A 19,043-nucleotide genomic window follows, 5' to 3' on the forward strand; every position below is an offset into this window, starting at 1 on the left:
AGCACAACTGAATAACTGCTGTTGTAATATACTCAATTTTTGGAAATTTACCATAGACTAATAAAATTAGAGAATTTTTAAAAGAAGGTAACTGGTGACTATTAAAGAGAAATTTTGAATGGCATTAACTATGTTGTATTAAGTAAGCAATGTCATAATCATAGTGAGACATTTATCTTCTAGATATATGAAAACACTGTTGAAAATTGACAAATTTTACAAAGAATTTTGTCTTTTTAAAAATTTTTCTTTATTTTTCAAATTTTACACCATGAGTATGTACTAAATAGATTTGAAATTAATATATGCCATTTCTATGTACTTTATGATCACAATTACATAATTACATGTGCCTTCTCTCTCCTTTATGCCCCCACATATAAAATACATAGAATGCAAATATACAAAAATCTTACAATCTCCAAGGAAGTTAATAGGAAGGTTTAACTTCCCTTTTATATTTCATGTTTTCTGAATTTTTATAAGAGCATGAATCACTGATATAATGGTGAAACATTTATTTTGAAAAAATAAATTCAGAAATCATTTTCACAAAATAAACAGGAAATATAATTAAATATCTGCAAGCAGGTAATGAAATTAATCAAAGTATACAGTGTCTTAATAAAAGTCAGCAGCTGGGGCAGAAATTACTATGCTAAGGTTGCCAAAGAAACTGAAAATAGCTTATGAATTGCTATACTCATGATATTAAACAATATAAGCAATGCCTTTGCAATATTTCTTGCAATAAATAAAATCAGTTTTAATTGTTGCTTGGACATCTTGATATATAAGGAAGCTTTTGGGGGTCCCAAGTCAATTTGATTTCAGTTAAATTATGATCAAAAAGAGAAACATTTTAATTATTCTTTATATTTTTATAAGATTTAAATACAAATCCATCTTGTGACATAGAGTATTTTTTCTTTCATAGTATTGTTTCAAAGTCCTTTAACTAAAAATAATGCCTATAATTCAAAATGATCGTAGGGTGTGATCTGACATTGGTTCATTTTGTCACTCCATGGGGAACTTTAAAGACTAAATTCGTTTTCACAATTGCAACTTTTGTTTTAGCATCTTGGAGTCTTTCACAAGCTTTCTGAAAGGCAAGCATATCAATAACAAATTTTTCTTCACAGTGTCTTTTGTGTGTTTCTTGAGCCCTAAGAGGTAAAAAGAAAGGTAACACAATGAGATACTTTTAAATGACTAAAACCATAACAATCAATCAGATTGTTAATGATAATCAGATATCTTCAAAATAGATATACACAAATGAGAAATAGATAGAACTCCACTTACTGCACAGAATTTTATTTTACCACTCAATAATATTCATATTGGGCAATATTACTAAGCTTTTTATTGGCTGTAACTAAGAATTCTCACAAACCCTAACTTAGATTCCTAAAGGGCATCCAAACCATACTCTGCCATGATGTGCAGAACTTTTACTTAAGCTTCACTAACAGAAGCTTCTCCTAGGACTCTGTTATGGACTAAATTGTGCTCCCAACCCCAAAATTCATGTGTTGAAGTCCTAACCCCTAGTACCTTAGAATGTGACTGGTATTTGGAGACAGGGACTGGAAGGGATAATGAATCTAAATGAGATCATATGGGAGGCCCTAATCCAATATGAGTGGTGTCCATAAAGAAGATGAAGAGACACCAACGCTGTGCACACCCAGAACAAAGGCCTTGTGTGACAACACAGTGAAAAGGCAGCCATCTGCAAAGCCTAGAAAAGCCTCAGGAGAAATCAAACCTGGCAACACCTTGGTCTTGGACTTCCAGCCTCTAAAGGTGTGAGAAAATAAATTTCTGTTGTTTAAACCACCCAGTAATTTGTTAAGGCAGCCCTAGCAGCCTAAGACTCTCATTATGTTAGAGAAAGGTGAACCAGGTTACTCTGTCAAAGCTGGGAAATGCCATGGCCTTAGCAAATTCATTCACTCATCTTCATTCATTCAATAGTTATGTATTATAATGCTTGGCACTATCTCTAGATGCTGAAAACATAAAGATAAATATGACGTGACATAAGTGAGAGAAGCTTATAGAAAGTAAAGAGAAATAAAGGTTTATGAATATACAGATGAAATATTATAGTAGCATAATGAAAGTACTATGTAATAAGGCAGAGTGAGGCATGATGAAAAAATTAGTAAATATAACCTGGAGAACAGAGTGAGGGAAGATAGGAAAGGCTCCAGAGTTGAAATAACCCTTGAACTTAACCTTGAAAGATAGGTATTTTCCAGGCAGAAAGTGGAGGGCAAGAATATTTTGTTCATGCACATTTACTTATATAGCATGAATAGCTAAAATAAAGGTGGAGAAGGTAGCATAGCTTGACATGCTCCAAGAAGTGACAACACTACAATTCTCTGGGTCATATAGTTCTGATAAGGAGAACAGTGGAGCAGACAAGCCTGGAGAAACAGGCTTAGACTCAGTCATGGAGCCCTCTATTTCTATTTAGGTGTACTCAAAAATCTGAACATGGGGAGCAGAAGAGAGGACTAAGTCTAGAAAGTCTGCAACTTATTGAACTAAGTTAATATATTTAAAATCCTTAGAGGAGTGCCTGACATTTAATACTTCCTTTTACTAGATGGTGGCATTCATCAGGGTAGGAAACGTAGGAAGAGCCAGATGGGGAGAAAGATTGGAGTTCTGTTTTGGTAATATTGAATTTAAACAGTCTGGCTATCCATGTGGTGATGCCCAGGGAGCTGAATATAGAGAAACAATGGCTTACAGGTAAAAGTATAGGTAGTGAAGCCACTGTGCTTGGGTTTGAAACCCAGATCTGCAAGTTATTGAGTGAATCTGGACAATTTATTTAAGCTTTGTCTGCATCATTATCTTCATCTTTAAGAAGGGACAATCCAACTCAGAGGGTTTAGTAAGGAGTAAATGAGCTAATACATTTAAAATCCTCAGAGGAATGCCTGTCATTTAATAATCACTCAATGAAATTAGTTAAAACTATTTTGAGTCTGGAGCTCTGGAGAGTAGTCATGTCTGGACATGTAGCAGAGAAGAAGTCATAAGAAAAGGGACTTTGGAGATGTAATTAATGGTACTAATTAAGTCTAAGAAATGTATTGAAATAGCCCTTCTAAAGATAACAGTTATAAACTGTGCACAAAATGTAAAAGACCAATTATTTAAAAGAATTAAAGATTGAGAAACACAATAATCTATTGTATTTATATATACCAGAATCAAACAGTTGAAAAGTGAAATTATGAAAGAAATTCCACTTACAATACTATCAAAAAAACGTAAAATACTTAGCCATAAGTTTACAAAAGATATACAAGGCCCATGCCTGAAAATGTTAAAATATTGTCAGAAAAAAAATTAAAGAAGACCTAAATTAATGGAGAGTTATATCATGTTCAAGGATTAGAAGACAATACTATTAAATATCAATTCTTCCCAAATTTATCTATAGAGTCAATGTAATCCAAATTAATATGCCAGGAGCCTTTTGGGTGGAAATTAACATTTAAATTTGTTTAAATATATGAGATTAAATTTAGATTATGATTTATTTTAAATGTATTAAATTTAGGTATTTTGAATTTATTAAAATTTAAACTTATATGGAAATGTAAAGGTCCTGGAATACCAAAGCAATCTTGAAAAAGGAAGAACAAAGTTAAGAGTCCATATTTCCTATTGCTATGTAACAAATTATCATAAATGTATTGGCTTACAACAACAATCATTTATTATCTCATAATTTCCATGGGTCAGAAGTCTAGGCAGAGTATGGCCCAGTCAGGTTTTCTGCTTAGGTTCTCACAAGGCTGAAACCAAAGTGTCAGCCATTACTGTGATTCCCATCCAGATCTTGAGGTCTCCTTTCCAAGACTGCTAGTTATTGCCAGAATTCATTTTCTTCTCACTCTTTCCACATAACCCCCTCCATCTTCAAGTTAGCAATGTCATATCAAATCCTCCTACTTTGAATCTGATTTTCTCTTCCGCCTTTAAAGGCTCATGTGATAGACATAGGGCCTACCTGGATAATTCAGGATAATCTCCTTATTTTAAAGTCCAAAAATTAGTACCTTGAATTACATGTGCAGAGTCCCTTTTGTCGTGTAGGACAGTATATGCAGGAGTGTGGTATTTTATATTCATAGTCCTAAGGATAAGGGCATGATATCTTCTGGGGGGCCATAATTCTGCCTAGTGCAGAGGCCTTTCATTACCCAATTTCAAGCCTTTAAGAGCACAAGCAGAGGAATTATGAGCTTTTAACAGGAAAATGAAGAACCTAGTCCTGGGACAGTTAGAAAAAGAAGTTATTAAATATAGCATATGTAGAATTTTATAAATATGGATATAGAAAGTTGAATGATGTCAAGCTTAAGGCCTAAAATTTCTTTAGGAAATAGATAAATTGGCTTGCTGAAAAGGATAGGTCAGAGGTGGTGTTTGGAAAGGAAGCTCTATAGTTGATGAAGGTTGCACATCACTTTTGTAGGTAATAAAAGAAAGAACAAGCACCTAAGGGAATAGCTAAAGTCAGAGGCCATATAATTAACATCAGCATAAATCTACAAGTCAGTGATGTTTTCAAATGTTTTTACCTGAATACAAGAAATGAAGATAGAAACTTAGATTGTTCCAAGGTAGGAGTTGGGGTGGTTAGCATGGTGGAGGCAATGAAAAGAAGGACCTTCAGAGACAGTGAATGGAATGGAGAAAAGAATAACTGAATTGAAGAACCCTGGAAGTTACACTAAAAATGAAAAGAAGTCTATAAGGAAGGTTATTTGAGGGGTGACTGTCACAATATATTCGAAGAATACATGTGGGAAAAGTAAAGGAAGAAAATATTTGAAAAGATAGAAGATTTTAGCCATTTACAAGTATATGAGTTTAAAATTTAAGAAGTGGGGCAGTCCCAAGTGAGGCAGTTCCAAGAGGGGGCTTTTATGTGTCTATGGAAATGAGTTTAAAGGTTGTTGGGATCCAAAAATGTTTAGGTTGGGCAATTGGGAGGGTTGTTCTTATAAATTTAGAAGTTAATCACGATTATGGCAGAAGTTGGATGGAGAAAAGCTTTATAACTCAGGATATGAAGACCACAGCAAATGAAGAGCATAGTCTAGGAGGTCTGATGATCAAAATAAGGAGGAGTAGAAGATGATGTAACTGGATAACTGCCTTATATGCCAAATATTCCATGGTAATTGATACTCTACTTGAAAATGGACACCCTGCTGTTCTGACCTGAGCAGTATCATCACTTTTTCAGAGTATGGACAAGAATATTTTGGGAAATTCATGATCAGTTTTTACTTGATATATAAGTTCTTTCATTTCAAAGTCTCGTTTTAATTCATTCTTAAATATCTCTGTAGGTATTTTTATCAACTTCCTAAGCTAGAGTTTTATAGTTCCCTTCTTCTTTCATTATTCCTCATTCCACAGAAGGATCAAGGAGCTATATTCTCAATAATGACTTCACTAGTAATTAAGATTCATCAGGATGCTTTTATGTCAAGTGTTTGATAAGTTAATGAAGAATCAACCAGCAGAAAACAAACTGAAAATCTCTAGACAGTCTCTACTTTTTTGAGTCACAGTACTTTTCAACATGTTGATACTCAATCTCTATTTGAAAACATTTGTAATAAAACTCAATAATGCCTTTTAGGACACACTACTGATATAACCAGAACATTGCCTTATTCCTGTGTGCTTTCAAGGATAGTATCTTTGCAGCAGCTTGCAAGAGAAGATAATTCAGTAAGATACATTAGGAAGTTCACTTGAATCTATATCCTCTACAAATTAATGATGGCCAGACATTCAATTTGCTGTAATAAAACTAAGCTGATTAAATTTCTCTAACATTGATTTACACTAAATTTGTATTTTGGTATACCAACTAGCTTTCATTCTCTTTTTCAAAATATATTTTTTATTAAATCATAGAACAATTATTTCCAAAAATCTCTTACACACACATACATTAAGGAAAATATTTTTAAATTTTGGAGGACATAAATATAAAATATTTTTCTCACTTAAAAAGATAGTATGTAAAGTACTTCAGTAAATAGTTTAAAAATTGCTTACAACTAGGAAAAGGCAAATACACTCTTCTCCTTATTTTACACTCCTTCTCAGCACAAACTATGATTTTAAATGATAACATTTAAAAATGTAAATGACATTAGCAGCTATAACGATCTCTAAGTATTTCTAGACAAGGCTTAGATGTATTTACATAGTTTGGCCACTTAAAATATCACCAAGATAAAACTGTCACTGATAAATTTCAATCTAATATCAGAAAAAATTGTGTTGAAGACTTTGAAAGGTAAAAAAAAAATTACTGGGGGTCCTATCTAGTGTACCCTTCAGAGTTATCTGTGTCTTTCAATCTCTTTGAGCTATTTTACAGTTCTGTAAGTTGAGGAACACTATGAGTAGTGCGAATGATTCTTGCATATAGAAATGTAAATGAATTTTGTCCAATGGAGTTAAAGTTGAGTCTAGTGGATAACGACCATTTATTTTGACATTGCTGATTGCCTATATATGCATGCTCTTAGAATACTCATTTGAACTGCTTGTGATATCTTACTGGTACCTTCATTAATTAAAGAGTCAAATAAAATCTTTGACATATTGATTTTATATTTATATGAGTCATGGATTTGTGTTCCTAAAAAACATCCTTTATAAAGAAAATGTGGTATATATACAATGGCTATCGTTCAGCCATAAAAAAGGAGGAAATCTTGCCATTTGCAATAACATGGATGGAACTTGAGGGCATTATACTAAGTGAAATAAGTCAGACAGGCAAAGACAAATACTGTATGATTTCACTTACATCTGAAATGTAAAAGAAACAAACAAAACAACTGAGTTCATGGGTACAGAGAACAGATTGGTGGTTGCCAGAGGCAAGAGGTGGGGAGTGGGTGAAATGCGTGGAGGTGGTCAAAAGATACAAACTTCTAGTTATAAAATAAGTAAGTCATGGGGATATAATGTACAATACGGTGACTAGAGTTAATAATACTGTATTGAATATTTGGAAGTTACTGATAGAATACATCTTAAAAGCTTTCATCATAAAAAAAAAATTTGTAACCATGTATGGTGATGGATGTTAACTAGACTTATTATGGTGATCACTTCACAATATATACAAATATCAAAAGATTATGTTGTACACCTCAAACTAATGTCATATATCAAGTATACCTCAATAAAAATACATCCTTTGACAACTAATGAAATTTAAATTTACTAAATGTAGGTTAAAATATTTTGAATCAATACTAATTTTCAGAGCCTCCTCACTAAGTTTAGTTTAAAATTTAAAACTTTTCATCACGGAACAATTTAAAAGTTTTTGCATTTGTTTGAGACAGCTTTGTCCAAAGTGTGTTCTGAGATATTTCTTGAAAAGAAGGATCTATGGTAAAATGTGTGCTTAAAGTGCATTGGTTTTTTTCTGGTAGAATTCCTAGTGGTCTTTACCATGTGACTGTCCACTGAGATTTAGAGGCCCTTTCTAATCCAGTTTAATGTTCCCTAAGCAATCACACCTTCAGTTACTCTCTTTCATAAAACTTTTGCTATACTCAGAGCAATAATCACTACCTCCTCCCTCACCTCCCATGTTACCTATTCTGAACTTTCCAATTTTTCTCATCCTCTGTCAACAATGCTTTCCCCTCATCTCTCTGCTTTTCCAAATTCTAATTGACAACTGTAATTTTCCTACTTCTACTTTTTGTAATAATTCAAATATGGCTTATATTTGCCACCAGACTGAGAGTTCTTAGAGAATCAGGAATATCTTATTAATTTTTGTATGAGGCTATAGAGGAGAATTGAAATGAATTAACACTTTGACTTTTAGTTAAGACTTCTCTTTGTAGGTTTCCTAGATTACTCTCACCTATTTATTACCTATCTTTTAAGTGAAAATTTTCATTCTGTTCCTTGATATTTTTTTTTCTATTATTCCTTGTATTATCACTTAACTTTTGCAGTCTTATTGGCTGATGACTTATCTCCCACCTAGATTTTCAATTTCTTGGAGTGAAATTATCTTTATGTCTCTGCATCACCTGGCATGTTCAATAGATGAAGTGAGTTACTATTTGAATGATTTCAATTGAAGTAAGTACTCCCTAGTAGAAATGCCAATGATCACAGAGGGACCGAAAAAAAATGTGCAGGATAAATTTATTGTCATGAAATAAGTGCTTGTTCTAAGACAGATTCCTATTATAATGACTAGTGAAGCTATTTTTATAGCTTGGTTAGTTATATTTTTAGTATATTTTTAATAATTCTGATTACATATCTTCACGATACAAACATTCAGAAAAAAAAAGGAATTGTTTCTCACTCCAATGGCTTAAGTATTGAAAACAAATATATTAAAAACAGCCACCCATCCCAGAGGCTATTATATGATTTAATTGTGCTTACTAATTACTAATTTAAAAACTGAGATTTTTACCAATTTTCTTCAGTAACTAATTATTGAATAGATTTTGGAAACTATGTACTGTAGGAGGCACTGAAATGGAAAAATACACCAAATTATCTTATAAAGGACTACACAAGCTAACCTGATGCTGGCCCTCTTGTGATAACTGCTACAATTGAGATCTAAATAAAATGCTAGTGAGCACCACCAAATGAAAAAGACTAATTCAGACTGGAAGAGCAGTTGTGGAGAGATTAAAAGTGAATGTTCCATTTCAGTTGGTTACTAAAGGATGGATAATAAAAAGATGAATTCTGTCAGTGGTTGTACAGCTCATGCACTGCAGGATGGCGGCAAATAAGGGTGAATTACATTTACACTCAGCCAAGCATCAGCCACTAGTGATGTGTTTCCCTGGAGAAGGGAGTGCCTTTTCCTTCATGTACAGGCACTAGCCTTTCACCAATTTGACACCACAAAGTATTCTAATTTTCACAATAACATATAAGCTTGTGTTGCATAATAATATGTAGACAACAGCAATCTTGTAGGCATGTAGTGTCCTTGCAGGGTACATATTTAAGGAAAAAGGGGATAGTAGCAATAATGCTTTAGGGATAAAAAAGTACAAAGTTGGGTAGGGAGTGGTGAAAAATTTAGTCTGTTTGGAGCAAAGAGTGCTATTAGGGAAAAAGGGAGGAGGCTATAACAGAAAAGTTAGTGAGATGAGTCTAGATAGACTGGAACAGAGCATGCTGTCCGAAATGCCACTCAGAAGAGATTAGATTTTATTCTGTAGGCAATTGCAAGGTATCAACATACTTTAGTAGGAAATGACATGATCAGAACTTAATTTTAAAAGACAGTTGATATTTGTAGGCTGGAAAACAGATATAGGTTGAAGAAAGGATGCAGAATGGAGATGGAGCTCTCAATTGGAAGGATAATGTATATTCTTAGAGGGATTATGAGAATCTGAATTGGAATAGAAGTGGGAGCGAAAAGGAAGGATCCGTCTGAGACTCCTTTTAGAAGTAAAATGAATAGGGAAACGTTGGCAATGAGGGAGATTGAGTTGTAAAAGACTGAGGTTTCTAGCACTGGTCAAGAGGCTAAGGATGATGCCATTTATGATAAGAACAACCATTAATTAAGAAGCAAGTTTTGTTGGATAAGGTTGGGGGTGGAGAAGATAGTTGTTTTATTGTCTCATCTTTGGTAATATATTGGGACATATTTTTCCTCTTTTGTTGTTGTTTCTATTTTCCAAAGTATAATGTATCATGTTATAAACAAAGTACTGTTCACTAGATCTCAACATTTAGTATGCAATATTCACATGCAATTGACGTAAAAGCTTCTATTATAGCAAAACTGTACTTACCTAGTTTCCTTCATTTTTTTCAGTAAATCCCTTCGATATTCTTCTGTTTCCAGTTTTTGCTGAACAATCAGAATTTTCTTGTTTAAGGTAGCCTGATTCTTCTTCGATCTGGCCATTTTCATCATTCCTTTGGCCAAAAGAGTGCGCTCATTATTTAAATTTTGAATTAATAAACGTTCTTCAGCCCTTTGTTTTTTATCTTCTAGAAACAGAGCTCTCCTCTTTCGAACTTCTTCAAGGTAGTTTAGTCTGTCCTGCAAAAGTTGTTGTAACCTTTGCTGAATTGCCTCATTAGCTTTTGCAGTTAGTTTTTGTGCATCATACTTTTTCTTATTTAAATTTTCTTGAACAGTTAAGCTAACTCTTTCTTGAGCAACTTGCGCCGTGGTTACAGCTATTGCTTTGTTGTTATGGATTTCCTGCTTCTTTTGTTCTGAATAATATTTATCAATATCACAAAGTGTTTGGAGTTTTATACCAGCTCTGTGTGTTGTAAAAAACTCTCTACTTACATTCCTCTTCAACAGCATGTCTTTTTTTTTAATTGCTGGTTTTGGATGAATGGTGGGAAGTGGCTGGGCATATAGAGGAAAAGAATCTTGTTCTTTCTTTTTCAATACTTGAGCATACTTCAATGAATCTGTAGTATGTATGGGTAGTTTGAACACTGATATCCTAAAACTGGCATCCAATTCCTCATCTTCAATTTCATCTTCAGACTCCTTCTGACCTATATCACACAGCAGACAAATATAATGCATTATACAAGTGCTAAGTGCAGTTTATTTTCTGTCCCAATTGTTTTGAAAGCTACATTAATAAAGTTGACAAAAACCTGTTATTTACTTTATTAAGAAGCATTTTTTCTAGAGTGACATTTAGCCTCCTTTCTGTATTTTACATGAAGTGGTATGATAATAAATAAATTGTGCAAAGTTAAGGATTTATATTATAATCCCTAGAGAAAATAAATATATAATGCAAAGAAGTTCAACTGAAAATACAACAGATAAATTAAAATAGATTATAAAAAATATTTGAATAATTGAAGATAAGATAAATGAAACAGAGGAACAAAAAAATGAAGAGCGACGTCAGCATCATGGCAGAATGAGTTGTTTCCTTTGTATCTCCCTTCTAAGTTCCAACCAGTAGGACATCCATAGATCAACAAAGGACTCTCTGCATAGCACACCAGAATGCCTGGAGATCCATACATCTACACATCTGATGGTGAGTGGACTGGACCTCCTGGAGGCAGCAGAACCAAAAGAGCAGTAGTGGCAGCTTCCAAGATAGGATGTTCCAGAAACTGCGGCCATATCTGCGACCAGAGGCCTAGGAACTATGGTAATGCCCATGAACAGAGGCCCCAGGAACCCAGGCAGCCTATGCTCCTGGAGGCACCAGGAACTTCTGATGGGCCCACAACTGGAAACTCCAAGAACCACTATGATACCTGTGATCAACTCCCCTACCCCTCCTTCAGTGGCAGTGTGCCTTCAACTCCAACCCTCCCAGCAGCAGGGGCTGCATCCAAGATCCCAACATTTTTGGCAGTGGCACTGGTGCCCATGACCTGAGGTTCTAGGAATCATCCTGATGCCTGAGACTGAAGAATGCAGAAACCAAAGTGGCAGTCATGGATCATGCCCTTATCTTTCCCCCAGCAGGGTGGGTGGTGCCTGCAATCTGAGGCTTCAGGAACTGCTGCACTGCCCATGACCCATTCCCTTCTTTCTCCCCAGTGGCAGCACCACTGACACCACCCTTATAGCAGCAGAGGCAGCATACAAGACCCTGGGCCCAAGAAGCAGCAGTGTGCTTGTGACCTGAGGTTCTAGGAACCAAGCTGGCACCTGAGACCAGAGGCTTCAGGAACTCCAGTAGCACTCATGATCCAGGTACCCCTCCCTCCATGGTGATGGCAGTGTCACCCATGACCCCAGCCCACCCAGCAGTGGCAATGGCACTGCAAACCCAGTGCCTCTGCTGGCAGTGGTGTTAGCACCCCCAGAAAACTCAGGGGCAGCAGTGCCTGAGCCCATACAGAGCCTGCAGAGAACCAGGTAACAGCAAAAGAGGAGCCCATGACTCTGCTCCCTGACAGCTGCAGTGATGCCTGCAATTTTTGCCCTCCACCATAGCAGCAGGAATTGCAGACCCAACAAACTCAGATGTGGTGGGGGTGCCCAGCACCTTGGCTTCTGCCTCACTCTCCCCCTCCTTGTGTCACAGTGGGGAAACCAGTGACCTAAGCAACCCAGAAGCAGCAGAGGTGCTCACCAGCCTGGTGGCCCTGGTGGTAAAACCCACGACTGCACATTGTAGTCATCAAGGTACCAGCAAGCTCAGGGGCACAAGCAGCATAAGGAGGGCACTGATGATGCCTTTGGCAGAGGGAGATGAATATGGAAAGCACAGGCTCTCAAACACAAACAGAAGCAGCTCAGAATCAAAGTAAACAAAGCTGTACCCAAATAAGAAAGGTGTTTGTTGCCATAAATGCACCAGCAGAGGAAAAACACATCAAGCATCATGAAAAACTATGGTAACACTGTATCACAAACAGAACATACAATTTTCCAGAAACCAAACTTGAAGTCATGGAAGATTGTCATCTAACTGACAGGGAATTCAAAATAGTCCTCATAGAGAAACTCAATCATTTACAATAAACTCAGAAAAACAGCTCAATGAGCTCAGGAATAAGATTAATGAACAGAAGGAGTAACTCATGAAAGAGACTGAAACTCTAAAAAAGAACCAAATAAATTCTGGAGCTGGAGAACACAATAAATGAGATAAAGAATAAAGTAAAAAGTCATTGAAAACACAGCAAACCCTATGGAAGACTTAGTAAGCTTGAAGACAGAAATCTAGAAATGATTCAGGTGAACAACAAGAGAAAGAGGGGCTGACATGGTGGAGTAGTGGTTAAGTTCATGTGTTCCGCTTTGGCAGCCTAGGGTTCACCAGTTTGGTCTCAGGCATGAGCCTATGCACCACTTATCAAGCATGCTGTGGCAGGCATCCCACATATAAAGTAGAGGAATATGGGCATGGGTGTTAGCTCAGGGACAATCTTCCTCAGCAAAAAAGGGAGGATTGGGGGTGGATGTTAGCTTAGGGCTAATCATCCTCAAAAAAAAAAAAAAAAAAGAAAAAAGAAGAGAGACCTACGATTTTTTTCAAAAATGGAGAAATGTTATGAGAAATATCTCTCTCAATCGGGAAAAGCAACAAAAAGATAATGGGTATCCAACAAGGAAAAGAGTGGGAGAAGGGAGCAAAGAGCTTATTTAAAGAAATAAATAACAGATAATAAGAGCAAACATTACATTAAAACTGTCAAAATCAATGACAAAGAATATTAACAACAGCCAGAGAGCAGAAAATAATAACCTAAAAAGGAACCCCCATTAGGCTATCAGAGGATTTCTCACAAGATGCTCAACAGGTCAGAAGAGAGGGAATCATATATTCAAAATAATTAAAGATAAAACCTGTCAGCCAAGAATACTCTACCCAGCAAAGTTATCTGTCAAATATGAAGGAGAAATAAAGGCTTTTACAGACAAACAAAAGCTGAGGGAGTAATCACCACTAGATTTTCCTTGCAAGAAATCTCAAATAGGGCTCTCCTACCTGAGACAAAAAGGCAAAGGTAAACAAAGATTTAAGCAAAGTGATAAATAGACCAACAAAATCAGAAAACTGAAACTCTATATCAGAAGAAGTAGGTAAACACTTCACTATAACATAAAGGTTAAAGGGAAAGGAGGCATTAAAAATAACTATAACCACTTCAATTTGGTAACAAACTCATAATTCAAAACGCATAATTTGTGACAACAAAAACATAGACGTGAAAGAGGAAAAAGACAGAACTTGCTTAGTCTAATGGAGATAAGATTCTATTAGCAGAAAAAGGACTATCTTATCTATCAGAACTTTTATACAAACCTCATGGTAACCAAAAAATAAAAATTTAGAGTAGAGACATGAAACATGAAAAAAGAAGAAACTCAGACACATATCACAGATAAACGAAGAAACTCAAACACACATCACAGAAAACTACCCAACAGAAATACAAGGAAAAAGAAACAATGGAAATATAGAACAACAAGAAAAAAATAACATAAAATGTCAGTATTAACCACTTACATATCAATAATCACCCTAAATGTAAATGGATTGTATTCACCAAAGAACACAGAGTGACTGGAAGGATTAAAAAACAAGACTCAACAATATGCTGCCTCCAGGAGAGCCATTTTGGCTCTAAAGAAAAAAATAGGCTCAATATGAAGAGCTGGAAGATGATACTCCAAGCAACCAAATGAAAGAGAGCATAGCCAAATTTATCTAAGACAAAATAGCCTTTGAGCCAAAAAGGCAAGAGACAAAGATGGTAAAGGGGAAAATGCACCAAGAAGATATAACATTTATTAATATGTATGCACCTGTCATAGGAGCACCAAAGTATACAAAGCAACTATTAACAGACCTAAAGGGAGAAATTGAAAGCAACAGAATAATAGTAGTGGGAGATGTTGTCAAGATGGTGGCATAGGCAGACCCTGAACTCACCTCCTTTCATGGACACAGCAAGTTTACAACTACTCTTGGAACAATTACCCCTGAGACAGAACCAAAAACTAGAAAGAACCCACACAACAAGGGACAAATGCTGACTGAGATGGAAGAGGCAGAAATTCCTTTCTGGAGAGAAAAAAGCCACCTTTGAGCCATGGCACTTCATAGCCAGCTGGAAGCAGTCCTAATATACTTAGCCTTCCCTGGAGGAGTGGTGAATCTGCGAAAGGGAGCATTACCACAATAAGCTGCTTTTGGACTCAGCACAACCAAGATAAGTATCACAATATCTGTCTATGCTGGCTATTAACTATAATGCGGAATACCACCAGAAAAGCTGTTGGACATAAGGAAAAAAAGCCTGCTCTTAAAGTGCCCAAGCACAAATGCACCCATTTCAGAAAGCAAGCTAACATAACCAGAAGGAAAGGTGTACAGTACTTTGGTAAAAAGAGACTTACTTTATACCCTCTGGGTGCATCTTGGTGAGAGGTGAGATCTCACCAGGAATGAGACTGGTGGCAGCCATTACTGTGACCTAGTACAGGCATGCTGACAAAGATGCTGGCAGATGCATTGGAGTTCTTCCACTAGCCTGTTAGCCCAGGATGTACCTCACAAACTAGAGCACAGATTTAACCCAACTCAGCCAGAGCAGGCAGCCCACCATAGGGACTGGCTCCACCCAACAGCAAGCACTCAGGCAACTTGTGGGCCATCATAGGTGGGTGCTTGGAACTTCTGCAGTGAGGTGAGTGGGTCTGCCTCTGTAGGGATGGGCAAGTGCAAGGGGTGGGCCTGCATTGGTGGAGTGTGTGGGGCCTCTGCAGTGGCGTGACTGGGTCTGCTGCAGTGGGGTAAGTGGATCTGCTTCAGTGGGTTGGGGCACACAGATGGGGCAGGACTGTGTTGATGGCGTGTGTGGCCCTGCAGATGGTGGGGCTTGTCAGCAGCAGCAGACTTGTGCTTCTCACACAGCCACATAGGGAATTGGCCGCACCTTCAAAAGCCTAAAAAAATTGGGTGCTCCCATGCCTGAGGCCAGCCTCACTCAGCTGCAATCTTGAGAGAGTTGACAACAGCATTGCAGGCCAGAGGTCTACAGCAATTGTACACCCTTGAGCCTAGCAAATAGCCATGCTGGGGGACCAAACAGAAAAATTCCAACAGGAGTGTGCTATTAGACCTTGCAGTCAACTGGGCCAGGGCACTCCATATGCAATAAAGTGACTGAAGGCTCCGTAGCAGCCACAAACAGCTGAGCATTACAACCAGCTGGCCAAGGGAACACTCTAGCCTCCCAAGGCACTTGCATCAGGAGCAACCCTGCCACAACAGAAGGACACATGTAGCCTACACAGGGGACACTCTTGGAACATTTGGGATTGGTGACAAGCTGGAAGCACACAGCTGGGTCTCATGAGGCATCTCTTACATAAGGTCACCTCTCCAAGATCAGGAGATGCAACTGACATACCTAATACATAGACAAAGGACAAAGAAAGAGGCAAAATGTGGAGTCAAAAGAATTCCTTCCAAGGAAGGCAACAGGACAAAATCCCAGAAAACAAACTAAATGAAACAGAGATAAACAACCTACCTGAAAAAGAGTACAAACTAAAAGTTATAAGTATGCTCATTTATCTTAGAAGGAAAATGAATGAACTCATGAGAGCTTCAACAAGTAATTGGACAATGTATAAAAGAACCAATCAGAAATGAAGAAGACAATACTGGAAATGAAAAATTCACTAGAGGGAGTCAATAGCAGAGTAGATGATACAGAAGAATGGATCAGGAAGATGGACGAAAGACTACAGGAAGTCACCCAAGGTGAACAGATAAAGAAAAAAGTATTAAAAAGTATGAGGACAGTCTAAGGGACCTCTGGGACAACATCAAGTGCACTAGCATCTGTATTATATGTGTCCAAGAAGGAGATGAGAGAGACAAGGGGTAACAATCTATTTGAAGAAATAATAGCTGAAAACTTTCCTAACCTAAGGAAGGAAACAGACATCCAAGTAAAGGAAGCACAGAGAGCACCAGCAAGATAAACCCAAAGAGGCCCACACTGAGACACACTACAATTAAAATGTCAAGAATTAAAGATAAAGAGAGAATCCTAAAAGTTTCAAGAGAAAGTCAACAAGTTACATACAAAGGAAACTCCAAAGGCTATCAGCTGACTTCTCAGTGGAAACCTCACAGGCTTGAAAGTACTGGCATGATATATTTAAAGTGTTGAATAAAAACACACACAGAGCCAAGAATTCTTGATCCAGGAAGGTTATCATTCAGAATGGAAGGAGAGATAAAGAGCTTCCCAGACAAGCAAAAGCTAAAGGAGATTACACCAAGAAACCAGCTTGACACAAAATGCTAAAGGGATGTATTTAAATTGAAAAGAGAAAACCACAAATAGGATTAAGAAAATTATGAAAAAAAGCAATAAAACCACAGGTAAAGGCAAATATAAGGTAAAGGTAGCAGACAAATCACCTATGAAGCTAATATGAAGGTCAAAAGACAAAAATACTAAAATTACCTATTGCCATGATATGAGGGTAATGAATACACACACAAAAAAAGAGAGATTAGATATGATAACAAAAACATTAACTGTGGAGGGAGGGGAGTAAAAGAGTAGAGCTTTTAGCAAGATGTCAAACTAAAAAAGGACATCAACTTAATATAGGTTGCCATATACATAGTCTATTATAGATGAACCTCATAATAATCACAAATCAGAGACCTATAATAAATACACAAAAATTTAAGAGGAGGGAACCCAAACAACACTAAATAAAGCCATCAAACCACAAGGGAAGAGAGAAAGAGGAGAACTATGAAAACACCCAGAAAAAAAGTAACAAAATGGCAACAAGTACATTCTTATCAATAGCTACTTTAAATATTAATGGATTAATTCTCCTATCAAAAGGCATATGGTGGCTAATTGGATAAAAAAACAAAACTCATATTTATGCTGCATACATATTTAGACCTAAAAACACTCACTTTGTGATGGAAAAAGATAATCCATGTAAAAGGCAATGAAAAGAAAGCTGGAGTAGCAATACTTATATCAGACAACATTGACTTTAAAACAAAAACAGTAAGAAGAAACAAAGAAGAGCACTACATAATGAGAAAAGGAACAACACAACAAGAGGAAATAACATTTGTAAATATCTATGCACTCAACATAGGAACATTTAAATATATAAAGCATTTATTTATTAACAGACACAAAAGGAGAAATGGACAGCAACACAATAATAGTAGTTGACTTGAACATTCCACTTACACCAAGGGATAGATCACCTAAACAAAAGATCGATAAGGAAATATGGGACTTAAATGACACATTAGACCAGATGGACTTAGTAGATATACACAGAATATTCCATCCAAGAACTGCAGAATACACATTCTTTTCAAATGCACACTGAACGTTCTCCAGGATAGATCACATATTAGGCCACAAAACAAGTCTCAATAAATTTAAGAAGATTTAAATAATACCTAGTATCTTTTTTGACCACAAAGGTATGAAACTAGAAATCAACTTCAGGAAGAAAATTGGAAAAGCCACAAATATGTAGAGATTAATTAAGATGCTACTCAACAACGATTAGGTCAATGAAAAAATCAAAGGAGAAATAAAAAAATGCTTGGAGGCAAATGAAAATGAAAATATGACATGCCATAACTTATGCCATACAGAAAAAACAGTTCTAAGATGGAATTTTATAGCAATACAGGCCTACCTTAACAAACAGCAAAAATCCCAAATAAACAATCTAACAATGCAGCAAAATGAATTGGCAAATGAAGAACAAACAAAGTCCAAAATCAGTGGAAGGAAGGAAATGATAAAAATCAGAGCAGAAATAAATGAAATAGAGAGTTGCACAAAAATAAGAACAGGAAACAGACAAGGATGCCCATTTTCACCACTTTTATTTAACACAGTATTGGAAGTCCTAGCCAAAGCAATCATGAAAGAAAAAGAAATAAAATGGATCCAAATTGGAAAGGAAGAAGTGAAACTGTCACTATTTGCAGATGACTTGATTTTATATACAAAAAACCCTAACAAACCCACTAAAAAACTTTTAGAAATAATAAATGAATACAGTAAAATAGCAGGATATAAAATCAACATAAAAAATAAGTTGTGTTTCTAAACACTAAGTACAAAGTAGCAGAAAGACAAATTAAGAACATAATCCAATTTACAATTGCAACAAAAAGAATAAAATATCTAGGAATATACTTAACCAAAGAGTTGGAATATCCTTACACCTAAAACTATAAAACATTGTTGAAAGAAATTGAAGACACTAAGAAATGGAAAGATATTCCACACTCTTAGATAGGAAGAATTAACAGAGGTATCTGCAGATTCAATGGAATCTCTATCAAAGTTCTAATGACATTTTTCACAGAAATAGAAGAAAGAATCCTAAAATTTGTATGGAATGACAGAAGACCCCAAAGAGCCAAAGGAATACTGAGAAAAAAGAATGAAGCTGGAGGTATCATATTCCC

At 36.2% G+C, this 19,043-nt stretch overlaps 1 protein-coding gene across 1 annotated transcript in view; it reads right to left on the minus strand.

Moving 5' to 3' along the window:
* Positions 1 to 258: 258 nt before the first annotated feature.
* LOC139039739 (leucine-rich repeat and IQ domain-containing protein 3-like) overlaps positions 259 to 19,043 on the minus strand; it is a 53,772-nt gene continuing 34,987 nt past the window's right edge. Inside the window, exons 2-3 of the mRNA XM_070486592.1 lie at positions 9,885 to 10,614; positions 259 to 1,169 (exon numbers count right to left, since the gene is read on the minus strand). Of these exons, the coding sequence (XP_070342693.1) occupies positions 1,013 to 1,169; positions 9,885 to 10,414 (687 nt within the window). The 5' untranslated portion in view covers positions 10,415 to 10,614 and the 3' untranslated portion in view covers positions 259 to 1,012. The remainder of the gene's footprint in view (positions 1,170 to 9,884; positions 10,615 to 19,043) is intronic.

Source organism: Equus asinus, chromosome 16, assembly GCF_041296235.1.
Source record: "Equus asinus isolate D_3611 breed Donkey chromosome 16, EquAss-T2T_v2, whole genome shotgun sequence".
NCBI classification, from domain to species: domain Eukaryota; kingdom Metazoa; phylum Chordata; class Mammalia; order Perissodactyla; family Equidae; genus Equus; species Equus asinus.